Source organism: Urocampus carinirostris, chromosome 2 (genome assembly GCF_059441175.1).
Source record: "Urocampus carinirostris isolate Australia breed hairy pipefish chromosome 2, RoL_Ucar_1.0, whole genome shotgun sequence".
NCBI classification, from domain to species: Eukaryota; Metazoa; Chordata; class Actinopteri; order Syngnathiformes; family Syngnathidae; genus Urocampus; species Urocampus carinirostris.
The window spans coordinates 19,917,739-19,940,034 of record NC_142350.1 but is presented as its reverse complement, the minus strand read 5'-3'; the positions used below and the strand labels follow the sequence as shown (position 1 = coordinate 19,940,034).

General features: G+C 37.8%; 1 protein-coding gene and 1 long non-coding RNA gene across 4 annotated transcripts; one reads left to right on the top strand and one right to left on the bottom strand.

Moving 5' to 3' along the window:
- Window positions 1-3,115: 3,115 nt before the first annotated feature.
- Window positions 3,116-19,770, top strand: LOC148371300 (neurocalcin-delta B). The gene is made up of 4 exons (XM_088329309.1): window positions 3,116-3,286; window positions 11,521-11,953; window positions 13,967-14,072; window positions 16,095-19,770. The coding sequence occupies exons 2-4, from the start codon at window positions 11,576-11,578 to the stop codon at window positions 16,187-16,189; spliced, it is 579 nt and encodes a 192-aa protein (XP_088185435.1). The 5' UTR covers window positions 3,116-3,286; window positions 11,521-11,575; the 3' UTR covers window positions 16,190-19,770.
- Window positions 12,438-21,792, bottom strand: LOC148371299 (uncharacterized). 3 transcript variants are annotated; one of them, XR_015849795.1, is made up of 6 exons: window positions 21,732-21,792; window positions 21,547-21,622; window positions 19,990-20,018; window positions 14,724-14,818; window positions 13,809-14,021; window positions 12,438-13,036 (listed from the first exon to the last, which is right to left on the bottom strand). It is a non-coding gene; the product is annotated as an uncharacterized LOC148371299 (long non-coding RNA). The 3 variants fall into 3 exon arrangements; XR_015849796.1 differs by having other exon boundaries at window positions 21,547-21,619; window positions 21,732-21,769; XR_015849794.1 differs by lacking the exon at window positions 21,732-21,792 and having other exon boundaries at window positions 21,547-21,725.
- Window positions 21,793-22,296: the final 504 nt, after the last annotated feature.

The window sequence follows — 22,296 nt, the reverse complement described above, 5'->3', positions numbered from 1 at the left end:
CCAAACTGCATGATTTTTTTTCCTTAAGACAAGAATGTTTGATCCCATTGCACCGATTTTGGCTGACCTGCACTGACTCCCTGTGAGTTTAAGATGTGATTTTTAGGTTCTGTTTGTACAATAAAATATTTTGCTTCCTCGTATAGTTCAGATTTAATCCCCCCATATGTTCCTGTCCAGAGCCCTCGCTCTGAAAATGCTAGTCTATTATCTATATCCCAAGAACCAAGAAGAAATCTTCAGGTCCGAGAGCGTTCTCCATCGGGCCCCGGTGCTGTGGAATGTTCTTCAGTCGAGATATGCAACCCCAGTTGAAATCTTTAAATCTAGGCTTAAAAAACACTTTTATCCAATAGTTTATGAATTATGCTACCCTTAGGAAGCTGTCAACCGGACATTCTTTTATTACCTATAATTGTTGTTTATCATGCCTGTTTAATGTTTGCACAGCCCTTTGAGACCTTTTGTGATTAAGGGCTTTACAAATAGACATGACTTGATCTTCTGTTGATGCTTTACAGTGGTACCACTACTTTTGAATGTCTCTACATACAAAGGTTTCATGTTACGAAGTACCGGCATGGGGCAATATTTGCCTTGAGTTACGAAGGCGTCTCAGGATACAATGTCAAAAATACAGTACAGCACGCTCTGCCTTTTCCCGCCCCCAGTGTTCTACTTGGCACCCTGAAGCGTAAGCGTGAATCCCGGCTTGCTCTTTGTGTCCCCTTACCGCTCTCTAAACAGTCTACTGTGTAGTACTGTACAAACAGCGATCATTCACAATGAACCACAAAAGACACGCAGAAAAGTAAAAAAGTAGAAAAGAAGAGGAAGAGACTTTGTCTGGCCATCAAAACGAAGCAAGAAATAATAGAAAGGTGTGAAAAAGAAAAGCGTTTGTGTGATGTCGCAAAAAAATATGGCCGTTCCCTATCTAGGATCGCAACAAAAATGGTGGAGAGTCAAGTTGACAAAATTATTTTACTGGGGGACATGGGTCTTCAGGTGGATCAAGAGGACATCAATGAGCTGATTCAGGGGCACAACCGGGAGCTTTCGACAAAGAAGGAATTGGGGGCGATGCAACACAGTGCCGTGCAGGAAGATTTCCCACACGACAAAGAGGAGGACGCGCCATCATTTCAACAGCCCATTTCAAAGACATTTTGGAAAAATTGCCCCAAGTCTTGGAATTTGTGGAAAGAAATCACGCAGAAACACTTTTGACAAGTCGGGCTGTCGCACATTATGACGACGTCTGCCTCGCGCATTTCTGAAAGATCATCAAAAGCGGCAAAAGCAGATGTCATTGGATCAGTTTTTCCAAAAACAAAAGGTAAATAAACACTGCTGAGGAACAGTAAAGAAAGAAGCCGGTTAAAATGAAAATTTATATTTTTGATTATTTCTTTTATTCTTTGTTTATTTACACGTGCCTTTCATTTTTTTATGCAGTAATCTCTTTTTAACATGTATTTCTTTCATGTTCTGATTCTCTTTCATGATTTATCAGAACAGGGCTTGGAACGGATTAGGGCATTTACATTTAAAAAGTGCCTCTACTTACGTAATGTTTCAGATTACAAAGCTACTCCCAGAATGAATTCAATTCGTGAGTAGAGGTAGCACTCTATTTTCATTGAACTTGACCTGCAGTATGGGAAAAACCTTTTGAAGGCAAACGCCATGATTCCTTCACAGCGAGCATTCAATGTGTCAGCATGCTCGGCTTGCTGACTCAGGAGAAGGGAGCGATGGCTGTTTCTAAGTGAGCTTCCTAAGGCCATTAAGAAAACATGCCCGAGAACAGCGGCTGAATAATCCCCTGTGGCTTTATGTCCCGCTAATCATCTTAAAGCGTGGCTCCAAATGTGCCTGCATGAGGACACCTGCACCTCTCGAAAAGGATGCTCATTAGTTCTAGCACAGGGGTCTCCAAACTTTTTGAAGTTAAGAGCTACTTTTTGTCATTAATTAGCGCAAAGGGAACTCAGTTTGCTACACATTTCTTAAATAACAACTTAGCTAGATGACTTGCTAAATAGCTAGTATCGTAACAGTAGCTAGAAAGGTAAACAGATAAAGAACTAAAAGAGTGCTACATAGATAGCTAAAACGCTAGCTGGATAGTCAAATCAAGTCAAGGTGTGTTTTTTGCTAAAAAGGTAGGATGATAGCTAGCTACAGTGCTAGAAGGTAGCGTGATAGCTTGCTAAATAATGTGCATATTATTTGCTCATTCGCTTTATAAATCCTATAAATCAGAATTCAGTTTGTTGCATTTCCTGAAAAATAAACACATAAAAAGATAAGAGATTGTGTTCAATAGATAAATAGATTCTCATTCTGTTCTCTTAATTAGTTGCTTAAAAATAATTATCAATACTTTAACACATTGTTCGCCCATTATATTGATTTGAATTTCTAAAATAACAATTTATCATGTTATTACTACATTATTACCAGGTAAATTATTAAAAATAGGTTTAAATAGACTCAATCAACCAATAGAAAATACATTTTACCAGAAAATCACAATGACCCAGAACTAGTGAGATATTTTCAGAACAGGGCACTTCACGGCACGTCTGAATGCACATGTTACTCGCAGAGTTCTGAGTTTTAGAGCAGAGAGGCTGTAGGAAATACTATCTGTTAACACATCATTTTTTTGTAAATTAACGCATATTCGATAGTATATATCAATAATCATCACTGACATATGAAAAGAAAATGTATATGTATTTAATTAGATACAAGTTAAGCGCTCTTAGTTTGCTCATGCCTGGTCTACAGCCAAACTAGAGATTTGATTGCTATATTCCGAATGTCAAACGCAATAATAAATAATGGGGTAAAGTCTTAACAGTTTACATCCATCCAGCATGGCCGCCACAACTTGGGTTGCCCAGATGTTGTCACGTGATTAGGAACTCTCAATTACTGCAAGCAAGTACCATCCGAAAGTGTCTATGAGTCGAACTACCGGGTTTTGTGTTGCTAGGACAACGCAGCCTCTTATTGGCTCCCTCGCCGTCAGGTGACTTTCGGCTTTGACGTCACACCTCGAGGTTTGCCAGCCTGCAGTGTGTGGGTTCAGTCACAAGCGAGCAAAGAGAGCCGGAGTTTGGACCGAGAACCAGCCGGGGAACAAACAGCAACTTCCCGTTGTGGCTTCTCGCAACCCGTCGCCGCTCCCTTGTCGCCTCAGCAACTTTTCCCTCATGGGCCACTAAGGAGACTTTTTATTGGAGGAAATTCCACGCAGCGACTTGAACGCGAGGTAAACTGGACTTCCCTGTTGCCCTCTTCCCCCCCTTTTTCGAGACTCTTTGGTTGCTTCCTGGTAGTTGTCTTATTACACAGGTATGCTGAAAAAGTTTGATCAAGTTCAAGATCAAACTTACTTTCGTGTTCGTCTTGCAAAAAATACTCTTGCAGTTACATCGGATCAAGCGTTTAGCTACTTCTGTAATCGGATGAAGCTTCTCTTCTCACTGTATTTATGAACCTTCCCAAGGGGGACGCATGTAAGCTATTTTCTTCCCTAGGAACGTGTTTGGTTGTATGTTAAAATCCAATATTGTTTTTTGTTGTGTAGAAGCAAAGTTTGCATGAATGCACGCACAAAATTTGTAATTTTACCTCCCTTGCGGTCCCTTCTTGAGGTTTATTCATTTTCTCATTCTGAGGTTTTGAGTTTTTCCTTGCCTTCGTGTAGGTTTTAGATCGGGCTATGGAGTAATAATAGTTTGTAGTCTCTAAAGCCCTTTCAGACTTTTTGCGATTAAGGGCTATAAAAATAAACATGACGACCTGATGTATAGAAATATTGTACTAATTCGTGTGTGTGTGCACGTTATACATGAGGTTTTAAATGACCGTATTTGTGCAATGATTGATCCGTCGTAAAATATCGTTAATCACGAAAAAGCATTGGATACAATGGGAATCGACCTTGGGTCCCAATGCCTATAGTTCCAAATTCTAACCACTACACCATAAGTTACACAGATGACATGTGAAAAGGAATTCAACTATATCTCGATACAACGCTCTTTTAGTCACGGTACTATAGACGAATGTTAGAGAATGGGGCAGGCATGAAAATCTCTCACCTTTTAGGAGAAATATACCGTTTTGAAGTAAAAAAAAAATGTTTGACCGACGTGAATTGTATAGATCCGAAGAGAACATGTTTTGAGTTGGGGATTATGTTTTATGATATTTCCCAAGATGAATCTGGCATTAGAGCATTTATTTAAAAATCAGTACAGTTTGCCCCAGAGGAGTACTGTATTTATTTGTGTTTAAATCATCCTTTTTTTCATTCATGGTACCAGAGGCAAATGTTGGGGAATGGAAAAAACAAAGTCTTCCTGAAAGATCAAATTTAACGCAAGAAAAACAATTCATTTGTGTATCTGATGATGAATCGGACTTAAAAACACTAAATAAATGCATTGTAAATTTTGTGTTCATAATTGTCAATAAATGGTTTTAATAATGACCACACATATTTAACAATTTTAGTCACTTAAAATGTTTTGTTTGAGCTAAGAAAAGGGGAAACAAAATTTTCCGCTCATTTCAAATGATAAATTATGGGGTGTGAGTTATACTCAAATGCACGTTACACACGAAGAAATACGGTATTTGACGATTAACAATTTCCCCCAGTGTACAAATAAACAAGGACGTCAGATCTTAAATGAAAAAAAAAAAATATTTGTGACAATCACAGCTTCAAATTGTAAAGCCACAAATATATTAGAGTTCGCCCGACCCCTCATGTTCATCAATTTTCTGATATCTTTCTAAATTCCCACAATATCATACCTCTCAACCTCAGCCAATTGCTCCCCTTATTAGTAATTGCAATTCTCTTTATTAAGCAAAATCAAACCTATTTACTCAAAGCATGACGGATTGTGTAGGTTGCAGTTAGTTCGGTATTGCTTTTTACATAGCAGTGTACAAAATAAAAATCACCATGACCATCATGATGATGGTTACAGAACTGGAAAAAGTGGCCAGGAAGGAAGTAAACAAGAAATGAAGACTACTAATATAAATTATTACAAAAAATGCTTGGCAAGCACCAGTTTTTTTTAATTTCCGGGGTCAGGGGGAATATGTTTACATCAGAATTTAGGAGACTATATTTGCGGTAGGGTTAAAAGTCTTAAAAGGCATTGACTGCATTTTCTTAATATATGGTCTTCATTGGCATTAAAATGTCTTATATCCAATTTACCAACATCTTAAAAATCGAAACAAAATAGTAAGCTTTCTATTTGTTTGAGCTAAAAATATTTCGTAACATTTATCAATCGTCTTTTTTTTTTAATAATTCACCAATTTATCGCGTAAGCACAATAACGGAACTATCAAAACGGTGATGTGGTTTCAGTCTGGCCTTTCAGAGTAGACTCGTGTCTTAGGTCTACCCCAAATACTAATGGCAACTTTAGACAAAAGACATTTATTTTGGACCATGGGAAAGATTACATTTAATGAGAAGGTTTTTCGTCACGGCTAAAAGCTGTGCCAGCTTATGTGTGTGAGAAATATTTGTGGGTTTCTTTGTATACTTGGTCTTAAATTCGAGTTCAAAAGGCATTAAAAATGATGAATTAAACCTGCCTTGAACTGCAAGAACCGCGTTTCAAATGCAACGTCAGTATTTTGGTGCTTATGATGTCAAGTTGTAATAACTGAAATACTAAGCTTGGACTTAAAACAGTAACTCTGAAAACATGAGGCTTGGACTCCAAGACACGCGCAGACAAAACAAACATCAATGCGGTTGAGGCCAAGAGATAATCGCCCGCTTTTGAAGACACTCAACAAGGCAGGTTTTGCTCAATCCGAACATGGTTTCTCTTAGTCTCCATGCGGGTAACGTAGGCTGGTCTACTGTTTAGACATTGCGCTCGCTCACTCCCGTTTAAAACACACAGTTCCCTTTTTGTGCTTCTTCGCCAGCAGTCTGCTGCTACTGTTTGTCCAATCTGTAGTATGCTCGCCACTTTGCAGATGTGGTGCACGACAAGGTTTTTTTTGCCCTTATAATGGCGCCTCTGTGAAGACTAGGGCTGCAACCATGGGCGTAACCAGCCCGTTTTTAGGGGGGCTTAAGCACCCCCCCAAAAGCGATACAATTTCTAAAACTCGGTCCTCTAATAAAAGGACAGGATATGCTTAATTCTGATGAGAAATTCACGATCATTTTATTTTTAAAACGGTAAAAGAAAACTAAAATATGAACAATGCAGAGTGGGAAAAACAGCACTTCCCTGCCTTCAAATGGTTCAGTCCATTTCCGACACCGCTTTCAATATTTACTTTTGTAGTATTACTGTAGTACTTTTTTTAAATTTCCCTGTAGAACTTCCAAAGGCATATTTTTGTAGTATTTGTGTTTTATTTTTGTTGTAATATATATCCAACTGTATTTTTGTATTGTAGTATTACTGTAGTTCTATGTGATATTTCTGTAGAAGTATTCTTGAAGTGATTTCATACTAATATATTTATAGTATTAGTTTTTTTAATATTACTGTAGTTATGACAGAAATACAGTGTTTCTTTAGAAGTATCGTTGAAGTATTTTCATACTAGTATTTTAGTATTTTTCATAAAACTTATATTTTTATACTATTTCTGATGTAATATTTCTGTATTGGTATTTTTCTATCATTGTATAACTGTAGTACTGTTGTATTTCTATAGTATTTTTTTTTCTTAACAGAATGAAGACAAAGTAATATACACAGTCCCCGTTTTTAAAGGCTAGATTTGATATTCAGTTATGTTGTCATTTTGTAGTAGCATTTTTCTTTACTGTTTCTATTGTAATAATTTTGTATTATACCATTACCGTAGTCGTATTTTTGTAGTATTTCAGTAGAAGTTCTCTTGTAATTGACTTTCCATTGTAGTATTTCTTTGGTATGTTCATAATACTTTTGTGGTTGAATTATTGTAATATTTCTGTAGTAGTATTTTTGTATTATAATATTACAGTAGTTATATTTTTGAAGTATCCCTATAGTATTTTTTCTTCCCAGAATGAAAGGAAAGTAATATGTCCCTGTTTTTAAGGCCTTAATTTGATACTCAGTTTTGTAGTATTTCTGTAGCAGTGTCGATAACACATTTTCTTATTAGTAGTATTTTATTTACTCATATATATACACCATCATTGTGTTTTGTTGCTTTCTGTCTGGCGGGCCGGATGAAAAAGGCTGCGGGCCGTAGTTTTCCCATCCCTGCTCTATTCATTATTCCACAACTCCGATAATGCAAGGGTCTTTGCATAGTGATGATTGCTGAGTGATGTTTGTTTAAAAGCTTCAAGAGTGACACACAAGTGTCAGTCAACATGAGACAAAGGTATGAGTGGAGAGGCAAGCATCAGGAAGTGACACAGGAAGGTATTTATGTGCCACAAAGTGGTGGGAACAGCGTTGTCTCGGCTTTTGATCGGTTTAGTTTGCTCTCTTCTAGCAATTAATGGTCTCAAATCGGGCTCAGGTATTATTGTGTAATTACTGCAACAGGAAGTTATGAGTCATTCAGATACAGCAGTTTACATAACCATTTTAAATGTATTCACTGCCAAAAACATCTTTAACAATCAAGGACCGTGATAAGGTTGATGCCAATAGCCTTAAGCCGTCAATTGCATTGAACAAGTTATAATTTGAAATAGAGAATATGATTCATTGTCTTTGTAACATGTAAAATGAACAACCATTGCAGCCTGGTCATCTTGAAAGGGGGATAAACCCGTGTGCGGCCCCTTCTTAAGATTTCTCCATTTTCCTCATAGCAAGGTTTTTGAGTTTTTCCTCACCCGCATGTAGGATTCAGATCAGGGAATGGTGTTATTGAGGCCTGTGCAACCCTTTTTGACTTTATGTGGTTAAGGGTTATGCAAATAAACATGACTTGACCACTAAATAAAAAAGTGCTTTTGTTATGGTGCAAGAACATTTACAAGATAAAATAACACGAGTTCAAGATTAAAATAAAAAATGTGAAAAAAATAGAATAAAGAACTGAAACAACAAACAAGCAAAGGATGCCATAGCAATAGCTTACTCTGTGTGTATTCAATCTTATCAGCCTTTTCCGACCACGATCAGGGTAGGATAACTCATTCAAATAGTTGTGTCATTTACCACATTCCGCAGTTGATCCACCTTTGATACTGGATGCCCCCAGTGTCAGGTTGCTCGTCACCGGACGGTATACTGCTATACCCTTGTGAAACATAAGCCAGCCGAATGATTCCCCTGCCCATGACATGCAAGTCAGAAAGTTGGCAGCTTTTAGAATCGTTTTTAGTGTAATGGGTTCATCGAGACGTAAGTTGAACATTAACATCCTGTCAGCCACAAATGAATAGCCAATGGTACAGGGGCGAGTTACTTGACAGATCGATTTATGGCTTATAAGGTGTGAATGCTTGCAAGTTAAATGATCAGGACAGATTCAAGTTTCTTCAAGTCAAGTCATGCTTATTTATATAGCCTTTAATCACAAGTCTCAGAGGGGTGTACAGGCTACAGCATGGGTCAAGAAACGAAGGCTCTTTTAATAAGTACATATGGCTCGGAGATAAAAGTTGCTCAAGCAAATTGCATTGGTGTTGTTTGAATTCTGATTTGCCCATAATGGAGTCAGATTTTTGCAAAGCCAATGTAGCACGTGTGAAGTACTTGGTCCAGTCCAGTATATAAAGGGCAGTTTTCTACTACTACAGTTTACAGTTAAAATCTCAGACCAACAGACCCCGTTTAGCTAAGAAATCATTTACACAGTAACTCATTGTATAATGTGTGTACACTGTTAAGACACTATGATGAAAACCCACAAAACAAATTGTAAAATCCCCAAAACGCTGGCCACTGAACAATTTTATTGGGTGAGCAGAGCAATGCTTACGTCAGTATCCTTGTTTGCAGTATTTTGTGTTATTTTCACAAAATAACTCTGCTTGCACCTTGTTTAGAAACCATTATTTAAAAAAAGGTCAAAATCAGCCTCAAAGATTCTAGGAATTCGCAAGTTTAAAACGGATGGTATCAAACGTGAGACAATCATAAAATTTGCTGAAAAGAAAAATTTCAGCAGATAAAATTGAATTTAAATATGTTCCAATATCGCCAACTTGCTCTCACCTTTCCATTGGGGGGATCAAGTCTTTGGTTAGGCTTTACCTGCAGGTTATAAATGGAGACTCTTATGTAACACAGAGACAAGATGTTCACAGTAAGACTCAAAGTCCAACCAAACTGTTTCCCTCTCCCTTGGACGGATTTTGGTCTGGGTATTACGATTTTTATGGCATCCAACATGTCTGTGTTTTTGAAGACTGGGTGGATCAAACTGTATAACATTAAAGAAATAGACAAAATATTTTCAAGAGATGCAGCCCAGTCATTACACTTACTTTGATGGGACCAAACCACTTAATATGATAAATACAGAGTGTTCCCAAAATGTGATATCCTTTGAGATGTAAATATCACATAAAGTAGATGATAAAAGCACATGAAATTTAAAAAGTGTTGAATGAGAAATTCAAATGCATGTCGATTATGTGAACCATTTCACAAATATTTAATATGTGCACATTCTGAAACATGGCATACGGTACGGTAAGTCTGTATTCCAGTTCCTACAAAACATGCTGACGCATATGTTTGATAACATTCTCCAACACATTACAATGCCTTTTTCTTTCTACACATAAATTATCTGCTTGTGAGTTATACATAGAAATACATACATTATAATTATTATTCAATTGTTTTAAACACCCTGTGTAATCACGACCTGTGACTTAACTTTCATTTTGTACTTACTACTTACCCTCGAAGATTCAAAAATATTTCTGCCTAGAAGTCAAAGACTTTGTTAAATTCCTCATGGCCGACAAAAGCGGGTCCCTGCTTGGCCATGTGCGCTCCCCCCTCGTTCTCGTCAAAGCCCATCTTACGTAACAAAGTCTAGTTTGTCCTGCAAGTGCAGGTAAGAGTCTTAGCGCGGGCAGAAATAGACTAGTTACTTCTGGCGTCTGCTTTGGGGGATGTTCGGGAACGTGTTCAACTTTCCTCTATCTTGTCGCTTCTTTTAGAAATGGACACACCTTCAGTCAATATGGGAAAAGACTAATCCATCAATGTGTTCCCTTCTTTGTTCTGGAGTTAGCGGCCTAGGGCCCATCAGTGGATTAAAGATGTAACTCAATTTCTCAACTTCAATATTAACCGTTTTCCCTTCCATTGCCTCAAGATGTAATTAACTAACAAATCAATCAATATCACGGCACTGAGTCAAAGTTGTCGACAAGGATCAATAAAAGAAATAGTCCATTTCGTCTAATGTCGCCTGAAACGTTCATCCGACAGAGTGAGGCATCTTATATTATTATAATCTCTGCGGAGTGTCTCCTGCGCAATAGGGTCTCTCTCTTGAGCGTTGACATGCAGAAATGACAGCGTCACCATCAAATATGTGTATCAAAACTTCTAAATATTGGGAGCATTTTGGCCTGTATACAGCAAAAATACTACTTGCCAAGCAGACCTTGTTCATTATGTGAGTACGTCGGTGATGCATGAACGTTTAAAGTGCACGTCGGAGAGTTTAATCGAAACAAAGTCTTACTCGGTTTCACAAGATTCAAGTAATACTCAAGACAATAGGGTTTTGAATGCATGCATTGTACATTTTATATGTGTGTATTTGCTATGAAAGTGCTTGAGTGTTATGCCTGACAAACCTATTTGAAATTAAATGCATGTAGTCTGAAGAACAAACATCAATTGCGTAATCGTTAAATACAACAAATCAGTTATTTCAGTTTGAATAAAAGCTGTCGAGAATCAAGTTCTTTGTCAGACTTTTCAGTTGACTCCTTAATTTACTTCACTAAATGCTCATTATATTGGTTTAATTTACTATTCTACTGTTGCTAGTGATCCTGTTTTTTGGTTTGCAGAGTTTAAAATGTTTACTTGATTTAAATGTTTTATTTATTTGCCTGGTCTTATTTATGGATTTATGTCTCTACTGACTGAGCACTGTGCCAAATTGGTTTGAGGTTGGGCATATTTAATTTTTGTAAAAATCTGCTGTATGTTCAATAAAATATGTAATAGACTAAAAATAAAAATAGAGGTTATTGCACTTAGAACCGGGATATTGCACTTAAGACTGTATTCCAAAACTGTGGTTTAGTGTGTTGATAGCACTGGGAAACAAGCTATCCCTCACCTCAGTCTTTTCGTTCGGACCTTGTGGAATTTGAAGTGTTGGTCTGATGGTAACAGTCCGAAAAAGAGGTTGCTGGGATGTAACAAGTCTTCATTATCGGCCTATGATTGTGACCATTCGACAAATAAAATATTTGTTAATTGCATTTCTAATCACTTCCATTGGTTGTTGCCAGTTTAACACAAATAACTGACTTCTGACATGTTTTTTGCCGATTCTTTTCAGCCAACTGAACCCGCCTCCACTTCTGCTCTACACATCATCGCTTTGGCCATCAGCCATGGGGAAACAAAACAGCAAGCTCCGCCCTGACGTGATGCAGGACCTGATGGATAACACCGACTTCACCGAGCACGAGATCACAGAGTGGTACAAGGGCTTCTTGCGGGACTGCCCTAGCGGCGCTCTGTCCATGGAAGAGTTCAAGAAGATCTACGCCAACTTCTTCCCGTACGGTGACGCCTCCAAGTTTGCCGAGCACGTCTTCCGCACCTTTGACGCTAACGGCGACGGAACCATCGACTTCCGGGAGTTTATAATCGCGCTTAGCGTTACGTCCCGCGGACGCCTGGACCAGAAGCTCAAGTGGGCTTTCAGCATGTACGACCTGGACGGCAACGGCTATATTAGCAAGGCGGAGATGTTGGAGATAGTCACGGTGAGTGTTTCCTCACATTGCCATAATGGGTACACCACCGATCAAAAGTTTGGGGTCGCAATGATGTTAGCACAGCTGTAAAATGTGGAGCTGGTTAGAGAAGCTTTACAAGTGACCTTCCTTTGAGCAAGTATCTAAAGCATCACATTTGTGGTTGTGCTTAAACTTTCAAACTGGCCAGAAAATGAGAACATTAGTGGGAAAGTCGACAGTCTATTCATGTTCTAAGAAATGAACGATATTGTATGTTGGAAATTGTCAAGAAACTGAAGATCTCCTACAACGGTTTGTACTACTCCCTTCAGAAAACAGCACAAAAAGGCTCTAACCAGAGTGGAACGAGAAGTGTCAAGATGACTAGTAACTTAGAGTGTTTTGTTTGAAAAATAGACGCCTTACGGGTCCTCAACCAGGACCTTGGCTCAACAGTACTGTAACAATGTTCTATACAGTCAGTCAGACACTGACAGACTCACAACATGAGTACATCTTTTCATGGTGATTTAATCATACATCCAAGCTCATCTGCATTTAACAGCATACTGTCTGGAAATGTACCTGGTCGGCTTCTGATACAGGCACATCAGTTTTTCCTATTGGTTCCTAGATAAATTCCCCCAGCTCCCCCTTTAAGGGAGTTACCCACATTTCTTTTAACAACACAAACCATAACAACAATTACATATTCTCATATAAGAGCCATTACAATTCTAGTCTTCTGATCATGCACCCTGTTCAAGTCACAGTAGTAGTCTCTGGAATTAACCTGATGTGCGATAGGTTTCTTCCATAACTTCCTGAGTGAATATCGATGTTTTAGGACCTCGGTGTCTGGGCTGGGCCTGTAATGACCCCAAGTTACACGGTGTTCTTCACCCAGGCTCCCTGTCCTAGTCTGAGCCATCTCAGTATAATGTCTTTTATTGAAACAGGATGCTTGCTTCGCTTTCATTTGTTGATCTTTCTCCCTTGTAGGTAAGAAATATCCGTTCCAAGTTCTCTTTCCTGACAGGCAGAGGTGTTCTTGTGTTTCGAATAATTAGAAGCTGTGTTGGAGAAGCACTTTTTGCCAAAGGTGTCGCCCTGTTAACAACAAAAGCCTTGTGTAGATCCTCTTAATGTTATATAAATCGTCTGTATGACCAAGACTCACGAGACGAGTATACAGCTGTATTTTATGCTGCTTTACTCTCACATCTAAGCTTGTCAACATCTTACCACAAACTGTCTGGGAATAGGAGTTACCCTCAATGTCCCGGCTGGCTTCCACATTAGTTCTGCCTATTGGTTCCAACCAATATTCCCACAAGTACCCACAGAACACCAGTGTCAGCATCTACAGTTAAGAGGCAACTAAGACACTGACCTTCAAGGCATGATGGCAAACGAAAAAACATATCTGAGACTGGCCAACAAAAGGAAAAGATTGATATGGGCAACAGACATTGGACAACACAGTTGCTAACTGCAAGTAACTTTTCATGAGAAACAAAAAATTGTCTGGATGATGCCAAACTTTTGACAGTAGCGTCAAATCTTCTGCCTGAGGTTTAATTTTAGCATATTTGCTTCCTGCGGTGTTCAATTTCCAGAAGCAGTCACTTACCCTTAGCTTGACTCAGCACAAGCATCAAGCTGCTGTGTTCAGCTAGATTGTTGAAAATGAATCGTGTTTCTTTTTCTTTGTCATCGAGGTTAAAAGGAAGTTAGTTACAAGACATGTGTGTTTTACAAAAATGGTTAAAAAAATTGTAACAATTTTCTTCTAGGATCAATTTCTTACACCTTTTTAGATCACATATCTCAAATAAAAAAATATGAGAAAAAAAACATGAAATAAAAGCGAATCACTTACTAGGTTCTTTACATCATTCAGAAGTCCTCAGCACAACGACTATTTCCCTCTGCCGCATATATTGTGATGCATCAAAGTCATTTTGCATTCCATAACTTGCAGCCAAGTCATGAAAAGACAAAACCATCTCACACTGCTACCGCTCTCCTTTCCTGCAGGCCATCTATAAGATGGTGTCCTCAGTAATGAAGATGCCGGAGGATGAGTCAACGCCTGAGAAGCGCACAGATAAGATCTTCAAACAAATGGACACAAATCGAGATGGTGAGTTTTTTTTTGTAATTTAAAGGGATTTTTGTCTGACTACATGTGGTGCTGCATCTTTTATGTTGTAATTGCTTGAAAAAAAAACATGCAAAATGATTGTACATAGTACATGGTTTTTGCATGAAATCTATCAATATTTTATCGGTATACAGCAATCGCAGATCGCTTTGGGGGGTTTTGATGGTTTGCGGAATTTGGCTGTGCATTGTATCCTGCAAAGGACAACAAGTTCCGTGCAATATTGAAAATTCAAATTTCTGTTTGGGAATACCTTTAACCCTTAAAGTGTGATAAATCAGCCGTTTCTTAATACTTTTGACTTCAGTCACGCATCAGACCGATCCACACGAGTTTTTCCATTTAAAATGTTACTTTGCAGACAATTGGCCCTCAAATGCATGGAATTACACCAGGTTAATAAGTATCAAAAATTCTGAATTATAATAAATGTCACTACGTCCAAATAATGTACATAGCACATTTTGTGTATAGACTGTGGTAGGCTCCCAAATGCAATAACAAATCACAGCACAATGCCATTTTGAGCAACTACATGTTTTCACAATTCAGGGGGGATTTGAACTCCAACCTGTTTACCTCTCAATGCTCTTCCGTTAATCGAAAATACAAAAAACAAACATAATGTACCTGCATGCTCCAAGAGTTGAATAGATTGTTGTTGCATGTCCGACTACATGTGCTGCTGCAGCATTGATGTAATGCTTTAAAGGGATCCCTAAATTCTAAAACATACAAAATGTTAGAATACAGTACATACATTTACATTCTCATAATATATATATAATGATCTCATCTCATTAGCTGCACCGCTTATCCTCAGTAGGGTCGCGGGGGTGCTGGAGCCCATCCCAGCAATCATCGGGCAGGGGACACCCTGAACTGGTTGCCAGCCAATCCCAGGTCACACAGGTTACAGACAACTTACTCGCTCATTCACACCTATGGACAATTTGGACCGGCCAATCCACCTGAAATGCATGTCTTTGGAATGTGGGAGGAAACCGGAGTGCCCGGAGCAAACCCACGCAAGCACGGGGAGAACATACAAACTCCGCACAGGAAGTCGGGTAACTGGATTTGAACCCACACAGGAGGTTCCCAAGACCTTAGAACTGTGCTGCACACACGCTAACCACTGCGCCGCCATATATATATATATATATATATATATATATATATATATATATATACACACGACTTTCAGAGCTCTAACGTCATGTGAAGCACACACAGCACCCCAGCAAGCCATTCAACATATTGGTTTACATGTTAATTAGTTGATAACGTTTTGAGTTCTTTAAGCCAAGTTTTTGTGTAGAATGCTTAAGCGTTGTGCTAAAAAAAGCTAACCGAGACCGATCAGAGAACAAACGGGAGGCTGGCTGACCAAAACCAATGCAGTAAGCAGCCAGGATAACCGGGAGCCAAAAACAAAAAAACGATGAGGGCAATAAACACGAACCTGGCCGGGAAAAAAAAGCACGCCAGGCTAGCCAGCGAGCCAACTGCTAACAGGTCTAACCTGGAATTTTTCAGGAGCCCGCAGACTAATGGCAGTGCTATTTGGACATTATTAATTGCATGACAAGCGGCAAATAACTCAAACGGAAAGGTCACAATGACATACCTAAAAGGAGGCGAAGGCAAAAAAAAGATAACACCCTTTGATCATCAAAGCACGCAACTTGGGAAGCAAAGTTCCAATAACGCCAAGCAAAAGTGAGCGTTATGTATTTGCTGATTACTACAATCGCCATCTGTTTTTCAACGGGACCTGCCATTGTTTTGTTTCTTCCTCGGCTTCCGGCAACATCACAGCTCTACGACATAGTTCAAACTGTCTTTGTGAATTACTTTTGAGAATCACGCCACTTGGGATATTATGGAACACATTTGCATGATTTTGGGGAGGAACACTTCACGTTCTGTGCCTAGTTGAAAAAAAAAAATGGTATTTTGTCATCTCTTTAAGTGGCCTTTTGTTTTTTTCCTGTTCAGGTAAATTGTCCTTGGAGGAGTTTGTGGAAGGTGCCAGGAACGACCCGTCCATTGTGCGACTGCTGCAGTGCGACCCAAGCAGTGTTGGCCAGTAAATGTCCATATCATTTTTTGTCCTCACCCCATCTAGTTCATCATGAAAATTGTTACCAACACCATTTGAAGGACACCTTGAAGGACTCTATTGCTGTATACACAGGACTTTAAAAAAAAAGCGAATTGAAGTTGTACAGAACTGCACTGAATTTATGTTTGCTGCTGAACTTTTTGAGTTCAGTGGACGATAAGCACAGGAATGGAACTTTTGGGGATTTTTTTTTTTTTTTTTTTTTACCTCTCAGGATTCCAACACACCGCTTTCGGAGGAACGTTACACAATCGAGCCACACTTGACTGGATTTTTAGAAAAAAAATATGAGGACTTAGTGTATTTATCAGTGCACAACACACACCAGTGTATTCCGCGAATCTGATGTTTTAATTTGAAATTGATATTAAATTTCGTTTCACTTTTTCTCAGCTCAGATTTCGCGGTTGAGTGCAAAGAGAATTGAACCTAGGTTGCGGTGGTGAGAGCACCGAACTCTGCGATGACATGGCAGTAGGTTTTATCTTATTATTACCCTATTATTAGTCACGGTACCAGAAACTAATGTTAATTTCTTTCTGCATTTCTATTGTATCCTTTTCATTTTAAGCACAGTGACACATTTATTGTCATTGTAATGTGTGAAATCCACAACAAAACTAACATTAGTACCATGACCAAAGAGTGAAAATTTTGTTTGTGGTCTATATAACTGGCGATCAAGCAGATGGCAATAGGTGCTCTCACTGCTGCGATCGGGGTTCAAATACCATTGCATCCAGCGTTTTGCGATAACAGTGTAAAACTGTATATAATGCGCACCCACATTTTGATTTTTCAGGTAAAAAATATGCGTTAACACAAATTGATACGGTAATACCAACAACAAAATCCGACTGTCCTACTGTGTTAATAATTTGCTACTACCATCGAGCTCAAAACATCTTGAGCTCGATGGTAGTAGCATGAGAGAGATTATTCTTTTAAATTATTTTTAGAAGCGACAAACATATGATACAATCCATTTGGACCACAATTGGAATATTACTCTAACTCAGAATCAACTGTTTTGATAAACTCTTGTGACTTATTTTAATAAACTGCCGTATTTTCCAGACTATAAGTCGTACCGGACTATAAGGCGCACCTTTAAATATTGTCTTGTTTAAAATATCTTTCAATGTATGTAAAGACGCACCGGACTATAAGGCGCTTAAATTTAAAACTACTGTGATAGCTTTAAAAAACATTGAATAATGAAGTAAGATAATTAATTAGAACTATCACATTTAAAATCTTCACCACTAAAAAAGATTGATTAAAAAAATGTATAAGTAGAACTTTATTGTAATTGTGATATTTCAAATGGTACTTTCTAACCTAAAAGTTGCACCGAAATACAAGCTGTGTCTGCAAATTACTAACAAATTTGGAGTATTTAGTTGTGTCTTGTAGTCCAGAAGGTATGGTACTTTCCGAAGTCTTTTTTTTTTTTTTTTTTTTTTTTACCAAAAGGCAACTACAATTATTTGATGAAATATATAAGACACATATTTTCCTAATAATTTAATTTTAATTTATTTCTGGGACACTGTGTAATATTTAGTGCAACCAAAAAAAGAATACAAACTACAGACTCAAATTGACCAAACTGTATAATTTTTCTTTGCAGTTTGGTCATTGGGGGTACCCGTAGAAACAAGATGGTGGGCTATTATGTCAGTTCCCTTTTGGTGAGGTTCATGTAACATATAATAAATCCTCCATTTCTCCAGTATCCAGTACAGTATTTAAAAAAAAAATGCACATTTGTATTAAATGTAATGTATTTTTGATTATTATTCAAAATATTGTAGTTTTTTTAAATAGTTATGTTTTTTTACCAGTAGGAGGCAATGTTCCCTCTCAGTTGCGTGTGTGCGCAATTGCGCACTACCCAGAGCTTTTCCGCGCACAAGAAAATCTAGCCAGCTCACAAAAATGAGGGTTTGAAATTGCTAACTAAAAATGGAATTAAGTCAAAGTTACAGTGCACGAAGGTAAAAATACACAGGTTCCCCTGACGCTGTGTTCTAAATGCGGTACTTTGAAGTCAATGTCGAAGTAGAACGAAGTTAAGTAAAGTCAGTACAGTTTTTCAAGAACCGGCTTCTTCGGCTCGGCTCACTAAAAAGAACCGTCTCTTCAAGTTTTTGCTTCTTTAATCCCTACACGACCAAATATTATGTAAAATTGTGCACAAAATGACTTAAAGGAAAAAATACCAAGATGAAAAAGTAGTGAAAAGCTGAGAAAAAAAATGAAACAAAAGGAGAGAAAAAGAGAAAAAGAGCAGGAAAATTCAGAAAAAAAGACAGAAGAAAAGAAAGAAGCAAATAAAGGGAAAAAAGGTAATAGAGAACAGAAAAGCAAGCAAAAAGTAACAAGTAGGAAAATAATGAACACAATGATATATTTTTAAAAAGGAATTGAGAATTTAGGAGAAAAAACGGAAAAAGGAAAAAGTTTGTGTTGCATTCAAATAATTTCCAGTTATATCAAGTTAATCTTGATGCCAACATTGTACTTCCACTAAAAATGTGATTAAATAGAGTTCTGTATCATGCAACCAACTAAATAACCCCCCAAATATGTTAGTATTATGCGACAAAAGATACTAGGAATAAAAGAAATGGAAATCTTGTGAAAGAATTGTAAAAACAAATGACGTGTGTAGGCCCTGCAACCTTTGCAATTGTACATTAGGCAATTCATTCAAAAGTGAAAAATAATTTTGCAAAATGTAACGTGATGTCAAGTTTTGGACATGTTTGATTATTAATTATTTTGCCACTCTTGGGATTATGGTTGCTCACTGTTGTTTCAAGCGTTGCTCTCCGACTTTGTGTGAACGCTCAGACCCGAGGAAAATTAGAGGGAACATTGGTAGGAGGAGCTAAATAATACACACTGTCCCTTTAAATACCATGGGCTTAACTGTATTTTTTCCAACAGCGAACTCAACATTAACACATACACAAAAACAACAATAGCAGTTTTAAGGATATGTGTAGTATTCAATTTTTTTAAGGCTTCACCTTTTTTAAAAAAATGTGTAAATGATTGCATTGTGATAATTATTCTTGTACTTGAAATGCTAAAAAAAAAGATGTCTATTTATGCTAGAGCAAGGCCACAGAGTGACATTCTCTTCAATGGCCATTCTCTTCCTGCTCTCCGTGTCATTTTTAATAGCTCGTCATGCTTTAAAGCGGCACCAAATTTCAATGGAAATGATTTGAGAGTAATTTTTTTTAAATCCCTGCTGGTGTGAAGTCAAAATATTGTTTTGTTTTTAGAAAGAAACAATTGTTTTAAAACAAAACAACTGAAGACAGAGGCCACCTGGTACTTTTCCGGTGCAGCTTCTATTAGCATTTTGTGGTCGAAGTGCCAAATATAGATAATCGAAAAAGAACAAATATACGCAGTATTTTATCATTTTGACTCTCCGACAAAGAAGGATGTCACTATTTTTCTGGGGGTAGATTTTGTATTATCTTCTGTGTAGGATGTCCATTTTGTTTTTGAAATAAAATATAAAATGGCTATGTGTCTGTTTTTGATGGATTTGATGGAGTTTTTTTTCTTTGTTTTTTTTATCCCGTTGGCGGGCTGTGCAATTTACACCTAGGCCTTCAGCAGTGCGACGTCTAAATCGATCCAACCAATAACCATTTTATGGCTATAAAACATACTACTAAAAAAAGCATGAATACTAACCTCATAAAATTGAAATATCTGAGAAAATAATCACATTTTACTCACCAAAAATCCATCCTCCATTCATCCACATGCTGTTAAAGGCAATATGAAAAAAGGCAAAATTTAAAATAGCTTTTAGGTGTCTGGAGAAATTTAAAGCTTTAGGTTCTTTCTATAAGAGATCTAAGAGCAACGTTTCCATATTTAGGTATCTCACGGCTCCTTTTACCACCTGGGCCATAGGGGCACTAATTACTGTGGTGTGTCTCGGCAAGTACAGCCTGGCGGCGCCCATGCCTCTCCATTTTTTTTTAATTTTTTTTTGGTAGGGTTTGTCTCCCCACATGAAACAGATCGTACTAGTTTCCATGGTTATCTGTAGCAGGAGAAGACTCCTGACCTGAGTCAGATACAGCACTTTCATCAACTAGTCGCCGTTTTTTGGGTGTAAAGCATCATTCTGCTCTTCAGAGATCAGCCGGACCTCCGCCAATGACTGGCATCGGTGTGAGGATGCCGATACCATATCCTGAATCACTGGGAAAAAACGAATTTGTTCTGAAACACGTACAGTACGCCTCATTTCCTAAATTGAGTGAAGTTGTGGCTTAAAATGTTTGTAGGGAAAAAAAAAATGGGAAACTACTTCAGTTTCAGGTGATTTCAATGACCATTGTTTCCTTTTTCATCAACACAGGGATTTAAGAAATTTGTAAGTTTGATTTCTGTTTCTGTCAATGCATAAAGTTAAACTATTAAAGCCCGAATGTGCACTATTTGACCACTAGATGGCACTATATCGTCTAATGCGAAAGAGCCAGTGCCACAGAGCACACTAAGGAAGCAAGATCCCAGACAAACATAGCAGAAAAAGAAACACATTTCTCGATCTATAATTTTTATACAAATTAACAGTGGCATGATCGTTAATGTATTTTTGCCAAAAGTACGTTTTTTTGTACCATTAATAGTACATACTGTCCCTTTGAAATAGAAAAAGTAACAGACAGTGTTTGAGCGCATCCCCCAAAACTCTTAAAAATGTATTGCATTATAAATATAAGGCCTTAATTGGAATTAAATGTCTTAAAACCAAATTATCCAAAGTCTTCAAAACGTGATCACAAAGATTTAGTGATATTTATCAATTGTCCACCTCCAGAAGTGAAACGGTTTTTCCCCAAGCATGCGTATTTATGATGCTACACTCAAAATCGGTCATGGATATAGCGAATATAGTATAGTGTTTTTCAAAAAAAGTTTACACTGGATAATTTTTTTCATGCATCATAATAAAAATTCTACAGAAGAGTTTTTTGGAATTAGTAGGTATTTTCCAGTTTTGACTGAGGATCCATGAAGTACTGCTAACACCCTTTTTATCTGTTGTTTCCCATGTCGAAAACTTTGGAGAGTGTTTTTCAGATGGAAAGTTTTCAACTGGACCAAAATACATCAACATTTAAAATAAAAATTTGTTTAATTGCCTCAAATTCATGTAGTGTTTTGTTTTCGCAATTGTTCTTTTTTGTTGACTTGATCTTAAATTTGATTTGAAAGGCATTAAAAAAGATTCCCCCAAATAACCTTTATAAATGTACAATTAAAAAAAGGACTCACTCAAATAGCTCTTGGTTGAGTAATGCCGGAAGATCATATTAAATGAGCAGCTCATAGCTGTTCAACAAGATGGCTGCTATGCAAGAAAAGGTGGGACAGGAAAAAAATAAAATAAAAACGGTAAGCAGAAAGACTTATAAATCATTCAATAAATCGTTTAAATGAGTGTTGTTAGGATCTAGTACCCCAAGTTCCCCCAGAGGACGCAGACTCGGTGTGGAACTGGACACAGGTGTGTCCAATCACCACACACCTGCCCCTAATTATCCTTACCCTTTACAATGGCATTTTGGACGGCACATGAGGTCAGGGCAAAACATATATTTTCCCTAGATTCTAGGGAAAAGAACAGGAGTTGTTCTAAGGCACGGGTGGCGAACAAGTTTGACACAAAGAGCCGAAATTATTAACTGTGAGAGTCATAGAGCCGCACCACGCACTGACCTGCCATGACAGACACACACAAAAATACACAAATAAAAACAAATGATTTCCCATAACACACTCCTCTCCTTACAATACGGTATTGTTCTTGTGTTGATTTCAAGGAAAGTGTCCACCCTCAATACACACAAAAAAAATCTAAACATGAAACAAGGTAAAGAGCCAAAGTATATGAAAAATATGATGAGGCAAAGAGCCGCATTCTTATTGGCCAAGAGCCGCATGAGGCTCGAGAGCTAGGTGTTCGCCACCCCTGGTCTAGGGGAAAAAACAAGTGATGTTGTTGGTAGTTTAGTGTCCACTTGT